The sequence below is a fragment of the Hemitrygon akajei genome, chromosome 12 (assembly GCF_048418815.1).
Source record: "Hemitrygon akajei chromosome 12, sHemAka1.3, whole genome shotgun sequence".
NCBI lineage: Eukaryota > Metazoa > Chordata > Chondrichthyes > Myliobatiformes > Dasyatidae > Hemitrygon > Hemitrygon akajei.
Window position 1 is genome coordinate 52,352,804 of NC_133135.1, and position 20,999 is coordinate 52,373,802.

General features: G+C 39.8%; 1 protein-coding gene across 1 annotated transcript in view; it reads left to right on the forward strand.

Moving 5' to 3' along the window:
- The window catches only part of dab1a (DAB adaptor protein 1a), a 721,091-nt gene that overhangs the window by 468,503 nt on the left and 231,589 nt on the right, over positions 1-20,999 (forward strand). The window contains exon 3 of the mRNA XM_073062447.1: positions 5,739-5,952. Within this exon, the coding sequence (XP_072918548.1) occupies positions 5,886-5,952 (67 nt within the window). The 5' untranslated portion in view covers positions 5,739-5,885. The remainder of the gene's footprint in view (positions 1-5,738; positions 5,953-20,999) is intronic.

Genomic DNA, 20,999 nt, shown 5'->3' on the forward strand with positions numbered 1-20,999 from the left:
GAGAGATGTTGCCCCGCCCACATGCTCAATGGCTTAACGACATTATGGCCTGCTTGGACCTCGAAAAAATTCATTATTCAGTTCTTAATTCGGATCTAAAGTTCCATAAGGTCTGGGGACCCTTTATCGAGTACTTTCATAACCTTCTTCTTGACTAGGGTTTTTTTTTCTTCTTCTCGGTCCCTTGCTTTCAGCTCCCCTCTTTTTTCTGGTAGTAGGCATTATTATCCTCTGTTGCTAAGTGTATTCACAGTCTGGGAGTTTGATTGTCCTGATTTATATTCTCTATATTGTGTTGTGGTTGGTCTGGAGTTGTTGTTTTTTTTTGTGTTGTGGGGCTTGGGGAGGATACTAAGTTTACTTGTCTTCAATTTAGGTGCTTTTTTGTCAAATTCTCTTCCTTTGTAGCATATTGTCATTGTATGCTTAATTTTGCACTGTATTAATGTTCCTCATTGGGATTTGGGGTTTTTAATTTGTAAAATGTATAGAAAAACTAATAAAAAAAAATAAAAAATAAATTTCTGCTCACCATACTATAAGAAGGATGTGATTAAGCTAGAGGAGGTTCAGTAAAGATTCACAAGGATGTTGTCATGACTGGAAGAAGTGAGTTACAAGAGAGTCTGGATAGACTCTGATTATTTTACCTGGAGTGTAGGAGTTAAGAGGTGAGATTACAAAGGTTAATAGAATCATCAGGAGCTTAGATAAGGTGAAAAGTCACAGTCTTTTTCTCAAATGAGAGAAAATCTGCAGATGCTAGAAATGCAAGCAACACACACACAATGCTGGAGGAACCCAGTAGGTCAGGTGACATCTACGGAAAAGAGTACAGTCAACGTTTCATGCTGATGAAGGATCTTGGCCCAAAATGTCGACTATATTCTTTTCCATAGATGCTGCCTGACCTGTTGAGTTCCTCCAGCATTGTGTGTGTGTTGCCAGTCTTTTTCTCAGAGTAGGTGGATTGAAAACTAGAGGGTTTAGGTGACAGGTAAGAAGGGAATAATTTGAAAGGGACCAGAGAAGAACATTTTTCATACAGGTGATGGTGGATTCTGGAGCAAATTTCCAGAGGAAGTGATTGAAACGAGTACAACTGCAATTTTTAGGAGATATTTAGACAAATACATGGATGGAAGAATTTACAGAGAGTTGGATCAAATGCAGGCAAATGGGACTAGCCTGGGTCAGCATGGAGGAGTTGGGCCAAAGGATCTATTTCTGTGCTTTATAATTCTAGAGAAGCCAGTGGCTACAGTACTTTGGCACATGAAAAATAATTACAGGTACTGGAAATCTGAAATAAAAAAGGAGAATGTTGGAAACATTCAGAAGGAGAGGCAGAGTCTGTGGACTGAGAATCAGATCAATGCTTCAGGCCAGAGACCTTTCTTAAGAACTGGGGCATCACTTCCCAGCATTTTCTGTTATTATGGTATAGATGGTTTTGTGAAAAGCAGTTAATTAATTTCCATATGAAATATTATATAACAAATTAAGAATCTTGGGTTTGAAGATAATATAGCTGCTTCAACAAAGAATTAATTAACAAAAAGAAGGGAGTAGTGATAAATGGGTCATTTTCAGATTGGGAGACTAACTCGTAGCATGTCCTAGGTTCTGATGAAATTTGATATTTAAAAACAGAACAGTGTACAAAACATAATACATGCAAGTTTGCACTCAGTACAAAGGTAGGTGGGAAAATAAGGAGAATACAAAGTGAACTCAAAGCAGTAAAAGTGATTGAAGCAAGCCGAAGCGAGGCAGAGTTGAGGGTCGAAGTGAGCAGGGTTAAAATAGAAGCGTGTTGAGCTGAGGCAGGGCAGAGGCAAAGCCCATCCACCAAACCATGAGCAAGGCAAGACCCGAGGATTGATTGATCTAAGCGCCAGGCTGATTTGGAAAGGTCAGTTATGGGCCAAAATGTGGTGGTGGGATCCAGGGCCAGAGCATATTGAAGTGACTGAGCCCGGGTCATAGAGCGAGGAACAACCCGATGTTTGGGTGAATTAAACGCCAGCCCTGCTCCATGATGTTTACTCCTATCTGCGCTGAACTCAGGCTGTGGCCTGTTCTGGGTTTTGTGTCAATGTACTCATTTTCATTCTGAATGTTATTTGCTTACTTTTATTGTTTGAATGATTCATTTTTTTTCCTCCCTGCACATTGGGTGGGGGGGGGGGGGGCGTTGACGGTCTTCTTTTTCATGGGTTCTTTTGGTTTCTTTGTTTTGTGGCTGCCTGTAAGGAGCCAAATCTCAAGATTGTATTGTGTATGCATACTTTGATAATGAATGTACTTTGAACTTTGAAGTAAAAAGCCAAAGTAGAGAACAGGTGGAGCATAATGAGGGGAAATGTAACATTTTTGACAGTAGGAAAATATTATCTACATAGTATTACACCATTGATTATTATTTAAGAAAAAGTTGGGTGGAAAAAGAACCAGAAGGTGATATGCAAGTACAGCAAGTAATTAAGAAGGGAAATGGAATGTTGAATTTTATTACAGATGGTCTGAATACAAGTGTAGGGAACTCTTGCTCCAACTTTTTGAGGTTTTGTTAGGCCTACATGTAGAAAATGGCATAGAGAGTTGGTTTTGAATAAATTGGCCTTTCAGAGTGTTTTCCAAAGATTGAAAAACCTGGGATGGGGTTTGTTTCTGTGGTGAACTACATATACCTGTCTGGACACGCCCCCCCCCCCCCCCCCCCTGCTGACTGCACCTGTGGCTCCTCCCACGGACTCCGGTATAAAGGCTATTGGAGCCTGAGCCCTGCCCTCAGTCTCCAGGATATAGTATGATGGTCAATTGCTGCTTGTTCTTTCTTCCAGCCAATAAAAGCCTTTATCTCGCCTCACGTCTCGGAGAGTTATTGATGGTGCATCAGTCTCATAATGAAAAATAAAACAGAAGGGTGTCAAACAGTTTGGTGTTCATAAGAGTGAGAGGTTATTTCATTACATATATTATTCTGAGGGAAGGATAGGGTGTATGTTCTGAGGATATTTTACCTTAGAATACCATTCTGGAATTTGAGGATTTGGTCAACTAATTAAAGGTGAAGTGCGGAGGAATTCCTTCTCAAAAAGCTGTGAATCTGTCCATACTGTTGTGAACATTTTATTATTGAGTAAATAAAAAGACAGTAGTCATAGCCAAAAGAGAATAAGGGGCTACAAGTATCGTTCAAGAAGTACTGCAAAATTGAGAACAAATCTGGAGTTAGCCATAATCTCATTGCAGGGTAGAGAAGGTTCAAGAAGTCATATTGTCTGCGGTATGTTCTGTCTCACAGGTTCTTTTTTAAAATGAGGTTTAGTTAGAGATACGCTATCATTGTTGAAATGATTTCCTTTCCTTTCCTTTTCAATAATCAAAATATAATCTTATAACCCCTTTTAGCTTTTTATAATCTAGAGGCACTGCAGTGAAATGATCACACCTTAGACTTCCGACAGGAAATAAGTAAAGCCCATTCTTCCATCTGCAGTTGCCCACTTCTTTCTGCATTATTGCTTATCTTCTAATTTATTGACATTAATCCAGTCAGTAATGTCTGCTTCCTTTTGTATTTCTCCAGTGATAAAGCTACAACGTACTTTTCCCACTTCTTGCAATTTTATTTTTTTCTTGCATTGTCTTCTCTCTGTCTATGACACAAAGCAATGGCTGCTAAAATAAAATTTCCTGTTTTTTTAAGAACCTTGTTATACTTTCACTTACAATTTGACTCCATATCAAAGTGCAACATGTAGTATATGAAAAAAAACCAAAATTAAAAGTCATCTGGGTATTTTGTGTTTGTCCTTCACCAGTGATAATTATGGTCAAGCTGCGTCCTCTGTCAAACAGAACTTTCTTTGGTAACAGCATAATGAACATGGTCATACTGATTGCTGCAGTTAATGCAACCTTGCAGGTATGTCACATGGAATAATAAATGGTCTGAGGTTGACAGAAAGGCTCACTCACTATTTCATCATCATCAAATAAATTCCGATGTGGTCGGATTGCTTTTTGCTGTGCGCTGTAGAATCCTTAGAATATTTTAGTAAGTGCCTTTATCATATATTTGTATTTTAAGTGAACACATAGACTCGCTGCTTATAATTAGATGTGTAATCTATTTGTTGATTATTAAGAATAATGAAATGCTGTTATATACAAATGAGTCAACAATCAACACCGATATTCCTGTTCATTTTTGTAGTTTGTGCTTTCCTGGAGAGGTAATGGTATTAATTAACCAAGAATTGTGTTTTCCTGGATGTGCAGCAATGATGTGAATATTAATAAAGAAAATCAAAATATTCTCAACATGATTGGAAAGCAACATTTTATTTTATTAAATATTCATTATTAGCCCACACACCATCACTAGTTAGTACATTCTCTTTTACTACGCCCTGTTAGACATTTCTCTATGGTTTTCTTAATTAATTTGTACAAGGTCCTAATTTGATTCTATGTCTTTGCTGTGTTAAATGACCATATCCAAAATGGCAGTGGAGGTATTGTGATTTATCTTAATGCTTCAAAACCCGGGATATTGTAAAACAGATAAAGAAGTAACTTGGATCTCTGCTCCTAATTGCTTTTTCCCTGCTCAGCATGTGAAGGAATTGTATTCACTACTGTTCTGAATATCATGGTTCCCAATACAGAAGAGGGGAAAGAACAGAAAATCATTAAGAAATTTTATGGAGAATATGGCAGTTATTAAAATATAGTTCTAAGTACACTGAGTAAAAATGAAAAGAAAAAGAAAAGAAGACCGGAAGAGATATTTGCACACATTTAGATGGATAAATCCCCAGGGCTTGATAGAATCTGTCCCAGGATGCTATGGGAAGCAAGAGGGAAAACTGCTGGGGACTATTGGAGATTTTTTTGTATCTTTGCATGGGTGAGGTACCAGATGTCTGGAGGATAATTAATGTTCCATTATTCAAAAGGGCCAATAGGGATAAACCAAGTAACTGTAGACCAGTGAGCCTTACATCAATTGAAGAGAGATTATTGGAAAAATTGTAAGGGATTCATGTTCATTTGGAAAGGCAGGGACTGATCAGGAGGAGTCAGTGTGATTTTGTGCAGTTGAGAAGATAACAGAAAAAATTGATGAAGGTAAATGTGGTAAACATAGATTTTAGAAAGACTTTTGACGAGTGATGATTCAGAAAGTTAAAGCGTGTGGAATTTAAGTTGTGATGGCAAACTGGATCCAAAACTGGCTTAGTCATAAGAGGCAGAGGGAAAAACAATGAGGGCTATCGATAGAATGGTCAAAATCTTTTCCCCTAGGGTTGTGGAGTTTTAGGCTAGGGGGCACAGGTTTAAGGTGAGAGGGGAAAAAAATTAAAGGAGATCTGAGGGGAAACTGTTTCACACATGGGATCGGCCATTCTTTGGAACAAGCTCCAGAAAAAGTAGGCGAGGTGGGTACCGTTATGTCAACTGGGCATTTGGACAGGTACTTGTAGAGGAAAGGATTAAGGAGATTCAGGCAAATTAGATTTAGCATTGATAGGCATCACAGTCAGCTTGAACAAGTAGTGGAAAAGAGCACATTTCTGTGTTGCACATCTCAAATGTTAGTTGAACAGTATTCTTCGAAACAAATATAACCAAAATGAATTGCATGCGAATGCTCTCATTCTTATAGAAAAAAGTATCCCATTTTATGTGTACTCCAAAGTCATAATGTTTCTTCTCTCTTGCAGCCCTCAGCAGAAGTAAGTGAAATGTGCTCCCTGGGATAGAAGTGTCTGGACTGGTACCTACTTTCACAGAGTTTTCATAAATGAACCTGAGTGTGATACTGAGCCTGCGTATGCAAAGTGTGTGAAGAGGACAGAGTAATAACTAGGATGTCAACGGAGACAGAAGTTCAACAGGTTGTCAGAGCCAGCACAAGAAAGGAATCCAAAAAGAAAGGTAGGTTCTTATTGCTATGTGGTCTAATTCAGAGCTCACTGTATTAAAAAATAGCCCATAAAGCCCTGATTCACAGACTTTACACCACTGTAAAGTTGCTCTGCCATTCTTAATAGTAGTTGTTTTTAAGAAATGGCCTTGTGGATTTAATAATATTTCAACTGTGGAATTTACTAATCTCAGACAGGGAGACGGTGCTAATAAATGGTCTCGGTGTCACTTATCCAGGCTTAGAAGCAAATCACCAGATGCCTTGTGCTGGCTCATCTCCAGAAATTACCTGGACTCTGTTTGAAAAGTTGAATGTCAAGACTGAACTGAGTTGGATTGTGCCCTTAATGATTGATTAGCTTCTCAGTGCTCTAGTTCTGGGCTCACACGCGAAGAGAAAAGGTTGTCTGATGTACAAAGGTTGGATGCAATCTCTGGGGCCAAAGCCCAGCCAGAGTGCCTTTCAGGTGGGAAGTTGTTTTCAGGGAGGACGTTGCTTGAAGAAAAGCCATCAAATTGACTAATTACTTATTGTCCTGGAAGTATGTTATTTTGTGATCTTTTCATATAAATATTGATATATGCTTCTGACCAAATTAGTAACAGTTTGAACCATACATCCAGAAAATCTTTCAGAGTTAACATGTTTATCTTTTGAACAGTTGAATTAAAAACTGCTTTATATCAAAAACACAAGAGATTCCGCAGATGCTGAAAATCCAGAGTAACACATATAAAATCCTGGAGGAAATCAGTTGGACAAGCACCATCTATGGAAAGGAATAAGCGGTTCACATTTTCGGCTGAGGCCCTTCTTTCAGACTTGAGGAGGGGAAGAATAGAGGGTAGCAGGAAAGGGAAGACATTAAGCTAGAATGGGCACCAGGGCAGGTGATGGGCAGGTAAGGACAGAAAAAGATGCAAAAGGGAGACTGAGTGGGGAATAGAAGAAAAGGGGGGGGGGGAGTAGAGGAAAAATTAGCAGTGCCCTTCCTTCTTCCCTTTCTCCCATGGTCTATTCTCCTCTCATTTCAGATTCTTTTTACATCAGCATTTTAATTTTTCCACCTATCACCTCCCAGCTTCTCACTTCCTCCCCCTCCCCCTCCAACATGTCTTTGCCTATCATCCTCTAGCTGGTAAACCTTCCCCTGCCCCATCTTATTCTGGTGTCTTCCCCTTTCCTTTCCTGTCCGGAAGAAGGGTCTTGGCCCAAATCATCAACTGTTTAATCCTTAGATGCTGCCTGATCTGCTGAGTTCCTCGAGCATTTTCTATTTGTTATGTTATATCAAAAGTGGGATTCATTGTCTGTGAATTTTAAGGGCAAATTAAACTCATCCTGTGGTTGTGTTAAAACAGAGTAAATACATTTCCTCTTTACTGTGAGTGACCATAGTGGATGAGACCACTGCCAGATTCATTGGTAGATTCGAGTTGCAGTATAACTGCCAAGTGAAATTCAAATAAAGCCCACCATTCAAAAGCTACTGGCCATCTGACTGACTGCTTCAAAGGTCTGTTGCCACCAGCTTTCCAACTGAAGTTAAAATCAGATCCTTTTAATGATTTCCTGTTTAATGAAGAACTCTGCAAGATCTGTAAAAAAAAAATATGGCTTTGGGTAAGGTAATAGGAACTTCCTTTTTATCCCAAGTCTAAAATATAAATCTGGCCAAAATCATGAATTAATTATCTCCTTTCTAATTGTATAAAACTCTGTAAAATTAATTTGAATGAGTGAGCCTGTATCCAGTTCCTTCAATATGGAATTGCTTGTGATAAAGCAGTCAGCCCTCTGTATCTTCATTAATATTTATAATGAATCATTTAAAAATAGTCTTTCCATAGAATGCATACTCCTTCAAAGGATAGATTTTAATTCCAGGATGCCACTGATCTGGTCCTACATTATATCTCTCTGTACGGTGGTTTCTCTGTAATGATGGTGACTTTAAAACAAAACAAACAAAATTGACCACGCCTGCCTTGAGTTGAGGGAGAAGGAGGCAGTGTGGGGCTTGGGAAGGGGAGGACTTGTATCTTTAAAACCAGATTTACAGAGGTAGCGCCCACTCATCTTTATTCTGTTACACCTCATCAAATGCAGCCGTTCAATAAATCAGTCACCCAATTCAAAATCAAGGGCCCATAAGCACATCTACATGGAGCGTTGCCACAAAAAAAAGCAGCATCCATCGTCAGGAACCCCCACCATCCAGGCAAATGATCTCTTCTTGCTACTGCCATCGGGAAAGAGGTACAGGAGCCTTAGGTCGCACACCATCTGGTTCAGAAACAGTGTGGATAACTTCACTCACCTCAACTCTGAACCAATTCCAAAACCTAAGGACTCACTTTCAAAGAAGTTACGACTCATGTTCTCAGTATTACTAATTTACTTACTGCATTTATTTATTGTCAGTAATTTTTGCATTTGCACAGATTGTCTTGTTTTGCCCATTTGGTTTTTGTCAATCTTTGTGTGTGCTTTTTCATTAATTCTACTGTATTTCTTAGTTCTACTGTAAATGCCTGCAAGAAAATGAATCTCAGGGTAGTATATAGTGACATATACATACTTCGATAATAAATTTACTTTGAGCTTTATAATAAATTTGAAAGCTTCACAAGAAGCAGAATAATGTGTTATGGGATGTAAGTGTGTTTTCCACTGTTATAGGCTGTATGAAAATAAAAACTGAGCCAGTAACTGAAATATTAGAATCCTGAAGACTGAGACCTTTCAGTGCCTCCCCTTCAGTATAAGAGAGGTGTGAATCAGAAATTGAAGCAATGAGGTAGATGGACATAAACCAAATGAGTGGAGAAGGAGTTGAATAATGAGTAACTTTTCAGTAACAACTCGCCAATATATTTTCGTAACCTTCATATGGAAGGGTCCAGTTTTATCTCTGGGTTCTAAACCACTAGGTAACGATCAAATGAATATGTGAAAAAGCATGTCAGGTTCAAAGTCTGAATGCAGTATGAATCATATTCCTTGAAGCAGCAGTAACCCTATTATCTCAAACACAAGCACTGACTGGGAGTACGCAGACTTTTCCATTAGTCTTGAGTGGATGAACTCTAACAATATTTTACTCAGTAAGCTCCCAGCCTGTGGTTGCCTGAACAAGGTGTGCATGATTGTGGAAGAAAATAAACAATAGTATACTTTGTTTCAGTAATCAGTCCTGGACCCCAGGACTCAGTGATGTATTTAATGGGAATATTATGCTCCTATCTCTTTCAGCTAGTTGCTTCTAATCTATCTCTTGTGGTTAATGTGCTGCCCTTCAGAACACCTTCATCCTTTCAAACAGGATTTTCAAGAGAGAGAGAGAGAGAGAGAGAGAGAGAGAGAGAGAGAGTGTGTGTGTGTGTGTGTGTGTGTGTGTGTGTGTGTGTGTGTGTGTGTGTGTGTGTGTGTGTGTGTGTGTGTGTGTGTGTGTGTGTGTGTGTGTGTGTGTGGAAAATCTGAACAATGAGAAGAAACAATAATATAATATAAATCATAAAATAATAATTAGTTACAGTATACTTTAACTAATCTTAGAAGTATGATCAGTTATGGTCACAATGTAACTACAAACTCATCTTTTCTTATTAATTAGTCACAGAGTCATACAACAGAGAATGGACCTAGCTGAGACATGTGCCAGTTTCTGTCTGCAATGTAAACAGTATGTGATACAGGTATATCCTATTTGTATCACAGGACTGTTACATTAAAAAAAGGATTCATTTATTTATTATGTATTATTTTCTATATAGAAATCCACAGTTTTTCATTATATGGAACAAAGGAAAGTTAAGTTATAGCTTTGCAATGTTGACTTTTATTAAGTTTCATTATAAATAACATTAGTTTTCTTTCCTTTTTCATCTAGATAGCTTACTAGTATATTTACTTTGTTATCCTGTCAGTCAGTTAAGTGCTGTTGTGCAAGATTCCTGCTGTATGAAGTGCAATTTATACTTACATGTCTCATTTTATTTTCTCTCTCATTGGTATTGGTTAAAAAGGCCAATGTTCATCAGCGTGTTTCCATTTGCAGAACCTGCCATTTTCCATACTATTAGCAAATGATTGAAGTTCTCTGAAGCTTTAGAATTAGTATGCAAAGGCATGCCTTTAATTAAGTACCTTATTACTTCATCCTGCAGCTGACCATCCCTGCAAGGTCAGCCTTGGCCCAAAAGCCCAGTGTATTTTGGTTTCTACTTCCCTGCTTAAGCAAATCAAAATTTTACAGCATTACAATGGAAAACCACTGGTGAGAATGGTAATAATATATCTCCAGACAGTCCAATTCATCATTTCTTTATAGCATTGTTCAGTAATCTATTTCTTATCATCTTGGGAAAGGAAATGTTTTAAGCATGTTTAGTAGAGATAAAGATGTAGGGGCAAAGAAAACAACCCCGGATACTTTGAGGTATAGCAGGTCCATGTGACGAAGTCTGCATCATGAAGAGTTAAAGTGGGATAGATGTCCAGAAGTGCTTAGTTACAAAGGGTGCAGCAGTTTGTGAAACACGGGCATTGGAAAGTATTCCAACACCTATTTAGCTCAAAACATGCATTATTGACTAAAGCCAATCTCAACCTGTCACTTCAATTCTGCCATGTGTAAATTCCTTTGTAAGTTTGTCACGCACATACTTTTCCTGCCTTCCCTTTCTTCTAACTGATTCTCCTAACCAGCTTTAAGCTACAAGAGTAGGTCAGCCATGTTTGCAAGCAGACAAGTCAGATGGTATCCATGGTTCAAAGACTTAGTTCCCCATTAATAAGCATCCTTGAATACTTATAATGCTTATAATGGACAAGTCAACCTCTTGAAATATTGTTGTACTTACAGAGGGGGATCTCAAATTGCTGTGTAGTTATGTTTGATGCAACAGCGATCAGTGCTGTATTTCCAAGCAATGCTGTGTGTGATTAGAGGTGGCAATGCACAAATCGTAATAATCTATATAACTGCCAGCTATGCCTTTATTTGTAATGGATTTGTAATGTGTTGGCCAAGAGTTTTCAGTGGTTTGCTATTGTGCATCATGTGGCTGGTACACTCTGAATCTCCAGTTGGCCATTGGTGGAAGGAAGAAAAATACGGGACACACTGCCATATTTTTAGAAAAGATGCAGAAAGAGCGAGAAGCACGATCAGCAAGTTAACTTTAGTGCATGGGCAGATGACTTAAGATGGCGGCGCGACGCAGCAGCGTGCAGCGACCACTTCGGAATGAATATCTGTAATCTGTCAAGTGGGATGCCGTGTACAATCCTGATTTGATGGAGACGGACGTGTGAAGCACGGAGGAACATCTGGTGAAACTTTTGAAATGCCTGTTTCACTGCCGCTGCTACAGTGTGATTGGAAAATCTCCGGGGGGAAGGCCCCGAATCCTCGGCTTTGCCTGTGCTTGGCGGCCAGGGCCGGGGTCGAAGCACTTGGCAGAGATGGTGCTCAGTGTCGGAGGGCTGGTCGGAGGCTCGAAGTTTTCGGACGGACTCAGAGTTGGCTGTGGTCGGGTGCTTCCAGGGGCCTGAATCGGCAAGGTTGCGGCCCTGGAGGTTGATGGCAGGAAGAGTTTTTCTTCCTTCTACCGTCTGCTTGAGATGATGGGCTGTCGGGACTTTGAGACTTTTTTTTACCATGCCATGGTCTGCTCTTTATCAGATTACAGTATTGCTTTGCACTGTTGGAACTATATGTTAAATTATGTGGTTTTTGTCAGTTAGTCTTTTATCAATTATGGTTTTGTCTGCACTGTTGTAACTAAATGTTATAATTATCTGATTTTTGTCAGTCTTTTATCAATTATGGTATTGTCTGCACTGTTGCAACTAAACGTTAACTATAACTATGTGGTTGTCAGTAGGCTTTTGGTTTGTTGGGTGGTAGTGTTGGTCTCTTGACTTGGTGTGTCTGGGTAGTCTTGTTTTGTCTGATGGATTTGGAGTTCCTTTCTGGGGAACGTACTAAGATGGTAGCATGATACAGATACGCAGCAGCCTCTCCGGACTCTGGATTGGGGATTACCAAACGTTATGTGGTTTTACTTGTGTGGTCTGTTTTGTCGTGTGCTTTTTTTGTGATATCATTCTGGAGAATGTTGTCTCATTTTTTAACTGCATTGCATTTGTGGTTTCTAAATGACAATAAACTGAATCTGAATCTGAATCATAATTAGCACCTTTAAAGCTATCACCATGACAAAGTAAGGGAGTTATACAGACCTATTAGTCCCCTAGATTGTGAGTTTTGTTAAAGACAATAAAACATATTAATAAGAAATAAGCTGATAATGGTGCGTGAGATACCATTGGTTTGCTTTATCCTGGATGTTTTTGAGCTTCTCAAGGGCTATTACTAGAGGGTAAATATGAAGTGTCAAATTACACACTTGACTTGAAGTAATGAAATCAGTCTGGGAGGTGAGTCACTTGCAGCAGAATCCTCAGCTTCTGTAGTCACCATAGAGCCAACATAAAAGACTATAAGACCATAAGACATAGGAGCAGAATCAGGCCATTTGGCCCATCGAGTCTGCTCTGCTATTCAGTCATGGCTAATCCTATTTTCCCCTCCTCAGCTCTACTCCGAGGCCTTGCCCCCATAACTTTTGATGCCATAGCCAATCAAGAACCCGTCAATCTCCGCCTTACATACATCCAATGACCTGCCCTCTACTGCTGTCTGTGGTAACAAATTTCACAAGTTCACTTCCCTCTGGCTAAAGAAGTTTCTCACATCTCTGATTTAATGGACGCCTTTCTATTCTGAGGCTGTCCCCTCTTGTCCTAGACTCCCCTTTCCATATCTACTCTGTCCAGGCCTCTCAACATTTGAAAAGTTTCAATGAGATCCCCTCTCATCCTTCTAAATTTAAGTGAGTACAGACTCAAAGCCATCAAATGTTCCTCATGTGTTAACCCTTTCATTCCTGGAATAATCCTTGTGAACCTCCTCTGAACCCTCTCCAATGTCGGCACATCTTTTCTTAGATGAGGAGCCCAAATCCGTTCCCATTGCTCAAGGTAAGGCCTCACCAGTGCCTTATAAAGTCTCAGCATCACATCAATGCACTTATATTCTAGACCTCTTGAAATGAATGCTGACATTGCATTTGCCTTCCTTGCCTCCAAATCAATCTGCCAGTTAACCCTTCAGGTGTTCTGCGCAAGGACTCCCAAGTCCCCATGCATCTCAGATCTTTGGTCTTTCTCCCCATTTAGAAAATAGTCTGCCCATTTATCTCTTCAACTAAAGTGCATGACAATGCATTTTCCAACATTGTATTTCATTTGCCACCTTCTTGCCCATTCTCCAAATCTTTCTAAGTCCTTCAGCAGCCTTCCTGTTTCCTCAACATTACCTGCCCCTCAGCCAGTCAGGGATAACTCCCAGTCTCTGATTGTGGCAGAGTTTGAACGTTCTCCCTGTGACTGCATGGGTTTCTTCTGGGTGCTCCAGTTTCCTCCCATAGTCCAAAGACAAACTGATTAGTATGTTAATTGATCATTGTAAATTGTCCTGTGATTAAGCTAGTGCTAAATAGTTGGGTTGCTGTGCTGTGCTAGTTGGGCTAGTAAGGCCTGTTCCCCACAGCAGCTCTAAATAACTAAACCTAAATTAAAGACTTAAATATCAAATTTTAAGATAAAATCTTCGTAGAATTTGATTACAACACTGAAGATGGAAGTAGATTGATCTGAGGATCATGACATTGTGAATCTAGGGCAATTCTATTATACTGTAGTTATCTGATAATCAAAATGTTTCCAAAGCCATAGATCAATAGTTAGTTATTGCGCAGTTTATAGTGATCAGGACAGTCTCTGTCTGGATAACTTTATTGTTAGTTTCCCATAGTCGAAAGACAATGTATTTGTTTATAACATCATTAATCTGCATTGTCTAATAATAAGTGAGTGATGACAATAATAGAATGGTGATTTTCTCCAGCTGGTGTCAAGTCTGGAGGATTCTGAAGATGATTTACTATTTATTCTACCAAACAGCCTGTCATTCATCAGAACTTTCAAATGCTGGGCACTGTTCTATTCGCTTGTCGGTTTTAGGCCAAGAGCAATGAATGGAACAACATAAAAGTACTGACATTCTTTTTAAAGCACTGACTCTTAGTTTCGCTCCAAAGAACAGAGTCTGTGCAGTTATTTAGTTTGCTTTTTAATGTGCTGGAGAGTCTTCAGCTGTGCACTTTATGTTGGGGTTCATGCATCAACAGTACACACCCGGATCATCATCGTCCATCAGTTCTGATGATAAGTAAGGAAGCTCAATGAACTGATCACCAGCTGGAATCCACTGTAGCGTCAGTGGTTAATCATGATGACCTGTGAGCTGTCACGGTGCAGCTGCGGACAGAGGTGGTCATGCTGCCAGGGGTAACTCCCTTGTTCACTTCAGAAAGGAAATTCTGATTCAACACAACAGTAAGTATGTCTGACATCAGGAGAGTTGTGAATTATAATGCCCAAGGTTAGTGAAGGAAGAAATACAATCTTATTCGGGGGCTTAGGATTTCAGTCTTATTTATACCAATCTTTGTGCCCTGTATTGATGTTGTGGAGTTAATTTTGTAGGCAATTGCACAAAGGATATCCTTTAGGTAGGATTGTAGCTAGTCCAACTGTTCACAGAGAACAGGATCCCATTAGGATTGAGAAACATTGAGAATCTAAGGGGGGGGGGGTTCAAAATAAGGGTGAGCTGTCAACAACAGTGTTGGTGAATGTTGATTACCCCAAGGAGAGGAGGGTTTGGATAAGGATTAAGTAACAGGTGATTGATGGGTGGTATGGTGATGGATCAGGCTGAGGTCACAAGTTTTGGCCAGGTGGAAGTGTGAGGTTGTAATTGTGATGACAGTGGACCCTGAAGGACATCAGCAAAATCGATAAAGAGATCCATATGAATCCTGCAGCCTATTCTGCAAGCTTCATGATGCAGTGGAAGTCTGCTTATTGCGGGAACTGGCTGCATATGGCACAAGCCACGCCAGTATAGATGAAAATCCTGAAGCCTTTGCAGGCACACTTTGCATATTGTTGAATGTCCCTGCCACTGCACATGTGTGAAGTCCTCCGTATGCTCTCTGGCAGATCACTGAGGAATCCAGAATGGAAATAGTAAAGATTGTGATCAAAGCTGCAAGTCCCTGATTTTTGTTCACATTGAAATCTGGTTGCATAGCACATTAAATTATGGTGATATGTGACCTGATTTCTGAGAAAATATATCTCCCATACACTAATGCTGTACTTCAGTTCTGAACTCAGAAGTTAAAGATGTGTTGCTTGAATAAATTGTATTAGTACAAAGCATGCTCTCATCAATCAGATTTTTGTAGTATTCTGAACTGTTTCCACGTTGTTTCACCTGACTCATTCTGTCAGCATGTCACCCCATTGTTCTCAACTTCTCCTCCATTCCATTATATTCCCGTTATCTCTGCCAGTTCACCTGTCACTCCTACCTGTTTTTTCATTTGCCCCAATGCCAGTTCTAGACAGCTTAATATAGTCCTGCCAAAAGTTCTCAGCTCAAAGCTGTTAGCTCTTTTCCAAAGATGCTGCCTGGCCTGCAGAGTTCCTTCAGCATTTTGTGCATGTTGCTTGGATTTCTAGCATCTGCAGATTTTCAATTGATAGTGCTGCTGGTTTTGCTTTAAGCATATGATTTCCCTAACTGGTTTTAAGCTAAAAAATGAATCTTCCACTTGGCAATGATGGATATATGTGCATAGTTCTTAAAGAATCTGCATAACTGAGAAAATGTGGTTGCAACTTTCAGCAGTAAGATACACTCCATCCAAGCAGCAGGTTGTTGATCACAGAACTTTCTGGAACATCTGCGAATATTTTTGGCGTTTTTTTTTTGGATCTAAGTGTGGCTGAGAAGACCATATGCATTGTGTATCTCTGTTACCCTTGAGAAGATTGTGGTGAGCTGCCTTCTTGAATCTGCAATCCTTTAGGTGGAGGTACACCCACAGTACAATTAAGTGGGGAAACTGAAGATTTAGACAGAGCAAAAATGAAGGGACAGGTATATAATCAGCAATATTGTTCCAAGTGAGGATTGTATACAACTTAGAGAGGAACCTGCCGATTTCTGATGTGCCTATATTCCTTTCCTTGCCTTGGTGGTAGAAGTTAGGGTTTTCAGATGTGCTTACAGAATAGCTTAGCTGAGTAACTGTAGTGCGTTTTGGACATAGCACACATATAGCTGTTGCATGTACAGAATGTTGGAATGAGCAAACCAGGGGAACAGACCTGGAAAGTGATTCCTGAGGGCTGGCTAATTTCCAGGCTGTTTTTTGGTAGGCTTCGATAGAAAACTGGAGTCTTTAGAGAATGCAGGTGCTGGAATCTGGAGCAAGACACAAGATGTGAAAGGCTCACAGCAGGTCATGGTCCAACACAAATTTCACCAGCAAATAATCTGAACTGCTGGGATGCTGGCCCAATGTAAAAACGAAAGTTGAAAGCGGTGAAGGTGATGATGGAAAACCAAACTGAAGTGGTTGCTTGCCATAATATTTGCTTTAAAATGTTACAATGGCTCATTTTTATGAAGGTTTTAGAATGTTTCTTAGAAATAAAGTTTGATCAATGCCATGCAAATTGGCTGCTAATCCCTGTGTTGTTTTACAACACAAATAATGTCCTAACCTGCATCAGACTGCAAGTTGAATTTGAGATTTCAAGGAAAGAAGATTTTTCTCAGGCTTTTCACCAGTTTAAGGGTTAACAATTCAGATTATTATTCATCAAATTTTTACTGTATTCTCTTTATGGAAGTGTGTGTAATTGAATGCTGTTTTCTCTGTATGGAAATATCTATAATTGAAGCAATTTATGTATTTTCAACAGTTTTAAGCATTTTCCTTTATGTATAACATCAGTCCCATGAGCAAAGTTGTGTGCATGCAATCATTTTGGCTGTGCAATAAATGGAATGCTTGGATGAATGCTGAGTACTAGTATTAATGTAGCTTTCGAACAACCAGTCACCAACTGTTAGCTTTCATTTCCAGCGGGATAAGGATTGCTGATTTTTAAATCTTAATTGCTGATTTTTAAATCTTAATTGCTGGCCTGTGGTAGAAAGAGTACACTTTACATTTTAGAAGACAATCATTGTTCCTCAAACTTAGCAAATGGATAAAGACATCATAATTACACAGTGGTATGAGACCCACATCTGATGCTCCCACATTAACACCTAATGCTTCGGGTGAAATTGGGAGGTGACCTTGGTTGATAGATTATTGTATTGCTGGCACTTGCCTACCAGTTTCCTTCAGCAATGATGAAGCAAGCACCAGCTTAGCAAATAAAGCCAGTTTGGTGGAGTTCAATTTAGCCTTTGGTTTTAGGAAGTGAGACTTTGGGTATAGCAGAGTTTTGATTAACAAAATATTACCAACCAATTAGCTTGGGGTGGGTCATGATATTCATTTGTGTTGAAAATTGTACGGCAAACAAAATCAATGTTTTCTTTGCAATACAGTCTATTTAATGGGTACTGCAGTTCTGGATGGATCAATAGAAATACCACCATTTTTGAAGAGGTACTGTTGTATTCATTTGGCTGATTTTCAATGAAAAATGATTAATTGCTTTGAATTGTCTTCATTGAAATTGTTTGACTTGAAAAAAAATTCAATTCAACATAATCTTATTTTGTACATAACAATTTTTAAATGGAACATATATTCAATGCGTCTGTGACCTTTTAAAATGGGATCGTCAATATTGGCAGCTTTGCAATATGGGTCTGTGCCCAAATGAAATTAGCTTGAGATTAATCTTTGAAGTTAATTAAATTAATAGATTAATTTCACAAATTATCCTTGCATTGAATAAAGATATTTTCAGTTCATCAATGTGAGTAGTTTTTGAAACCAGACCTAGCAAGCCAATCATCTGCTTTTGGTGTGAATTTATAAGGAGAGTATGTAGAGTTAGTAAAAAGCCAAGGACCCTACACAAACTTTCCTGTGACCTGAAGAAAAAGCATGTGACAGAAAATCCCTTGTCCATTCATCCCTCCCCACTAATCTCCCTCCAGGCACTTATCCCTGCAAGCTGCCAAAGTGCCACACCTGCCCACTCACCTCCTCCATCACCTCCGTTCAACTCCCCAAACAGTCCTTCCAGGTGAGGCAACACTTCAGCTGCAAGTCTGCTGGAGTTACCTATCGTGTCCAGTGTTGCATTTGTGGCCTCCTCTACATTGGTGAGCACCATCATAAATCAGGGTATACCTCGTCGAGCACTTCCATTCCATCCCCAAAAGTAGAAATTCCTGGTGGCCAAGCACTTTAATTCCCATTCTCATTCCCATTTCAACGTGTGAGTCCATGGTCTCCTCGTGCCAATTTGAGTCCACTGTCAGGGTGGAAGAGCAACACCTTATATTCCATCTGTGTAGCCTCCAACCTGAATATTGATTTCTCCTTCCGGTAAAAAGAATTTCCCACCCTCTCCCCTCTACTTCTATCCCCCACTCTGGCCTCTTACCTCTTCTCACATCCCTATCACATTCCCCATGGGCCCCTCCTCCTTCCCTTTCTCCTTTGGCCCACTCTCTTTTCCTATCAGATTCCTTCTTCTCTAGCCCTTTATCTTTCCTCTCCACCTATCTTCACCTACCATCTTCTAGCTATTCTCCCTCCCCTGCCCCTGCCTGTTTATTCTGGCATTTTCCCACTTCCTTTTCAGTCCTGAAGAAGGGGTAATACATTAGTTGTTTTTTTTATTTCCATAGATGCTGCCTGACCAGCTGAGTTCCTTCAGCCTTTTGTGTGTGTGGCGCTTTGGATTTCTAACATCTGCAGACTTCCTCATGTTGATGACAGAAAATGTTCTATGCAATTTATATTGTTATGTACTGTATTTGCAGAAACATTGTTCAAATGACTGAAGCTGAAATCAGTGCAGAATCCATACAAAATTTGTTTTCAAACTGGATGACCCAGCAGACCTATATATTTTCTCTAAGCAATGTAAATTTAGCAAATAGCACTTCGATTTTTAATGTAGTTGCTAGCATACCAAGGCAACAAGCTATCCTCTCGCATCATAAAGAAAGAATCATTTAAACAGTTCAGTAATAATACTTGAATCCATAGGTTTAATGCTGCCTTGAAACAAAGTCCTAAATTGTAGTTGATCTTGATTTTAATTGTCTGCATGTTTCTGGAGAGAATCCACTAGGACATTTAATTTCCCAGTCACTCACAACCGAGTGGGAGCTGGCTGATTTCAGGAGATAGGCTCATTCCAAAGCATCCTAGATAGCAGACAGGCACCAAAGGCAGCTTTGTGTGCAGTCTTACAGAGGATGTGATTGAATGTTGGCGGGAGAGTGCCACATCCTTCGCTCACGGGGCATAGGGGAGATTTCCTGCTTTTGCTAATCCTCATAAAGGAAATTGTTTTGGTCTTATCTGGAACTTGCTCTTCTTCCCACAGTATTCATCTACTGTAAGAGCCAGAGTGGTCTCCCTGCAGAGGTCACCAGCTGATATGACAGATGGGCTTTGATATCTCTACCTTCCAATAATTTCCAATGGCCTGTAACATGCAGATGGCAGTGTTGTGAGCATAGTTCCTCTGTTTCAGTCTGTAACATTCTACTTTTCAGCATTTCACCTGGAATGTAAGCATCAGTTATGAGCTCGGTAGCAAAAGTCACCCAGCTCACTCGTTAGGTGCACACAGTTCCAGAATGTAACCAGCTCCATTGAGTAGGGAGTGTTTTTTCTTTATAAAACAGGACAGCTCCATCAGTTCTCTGGATGATTATATGACTTGGAAGTTATGCTGGTCCTGAATGCATTGACAGCAGAACACATGACTACAACATGGGCTACAAGAAGGGATCATGTTGCCCCTGATCATTGTTGCTAATATTGATGCCAGTTCTGTGGTGTGTGTTAGATGCAAGTGTTTTTACAACAGATGGCTCAGCTTGGCCACTGGCAGTCTGTTGGCCTGGAGGGTTTGTATCTGGTTCCAGCTGGTGTTTTCTGATGAGATGCCTGTAATTGATGGTGGAGGTGTATAAACAGGTTGAGTTACCTGCCTGTCTGCCCTGTGCACAGACTAACTGGCATCCATCCAGTCTGTCTTTGCCTCCTTCTAAAATTAAAAGGGACACCCAATGTTTCCTGAATACTAAAAGGAACACAATCCCAAAACAGTTCAAAATGTCTTCACCAGATGGCAGATGAATAGAAACAAAAAAAGGCAAGTAAAAGACAAAGAAAGATGTTCAGATCTGGCATTAAAGTATAGCTAGAGGCCTGTTCAAATCCTCTTCTGTAAAATTCTCACATTGTAGCAGTTAAGGACGCTTACTTCAATGACAAGTAAATGACAAAATACAAAGCATGTGTAACATTCAGAATGATTTGGGGATATGTAAATGATAGAGATTTAATACACTGTAAATGTAAATTAATACTATAATATAAATGTCTGTGAGTTCATTAGCACTTCATATAACAGTGGATGAAATACTAATGGGTTGTAAAAGATATTGAGCATTTTTTCCCTGATATTTTCTATCCATTTGCTATTTTATATTTGCTTGTAGTATGGAGGGAAGCCTAGAAGTTTAAAAAGCAGGGCCTCATTTACTGTAAACTTTGGATTACAAGCAGTGCCACTTGCTAGTGAGGGCAAGAGTAGTCAGTTGAACGTTTGGCTGAGTTGCTGGAGGACAAGGGAGGGATTCAGGCTCTTGCATTATTTCTGGGACAGAGGTGATGTATACAAGCGGGACCTGAACTGCGGGCGAACCAATATCTGAGCAACACGCACAAAATGCTGGAGTTGCCGAAACGTCAACGGTACCCTTTTCCATAGATGCTGCCTAGCCTGCTGAGTTACTCCAGCATTTTGTGTGTGTTGCTTAGATTTCCAACATCTGCAGAGTTTCTCTTGTTCATATCCTGGAGATTTGCTAGTGCCACTCAGGAGAGCTTAAATTAGCCTGGCAAGG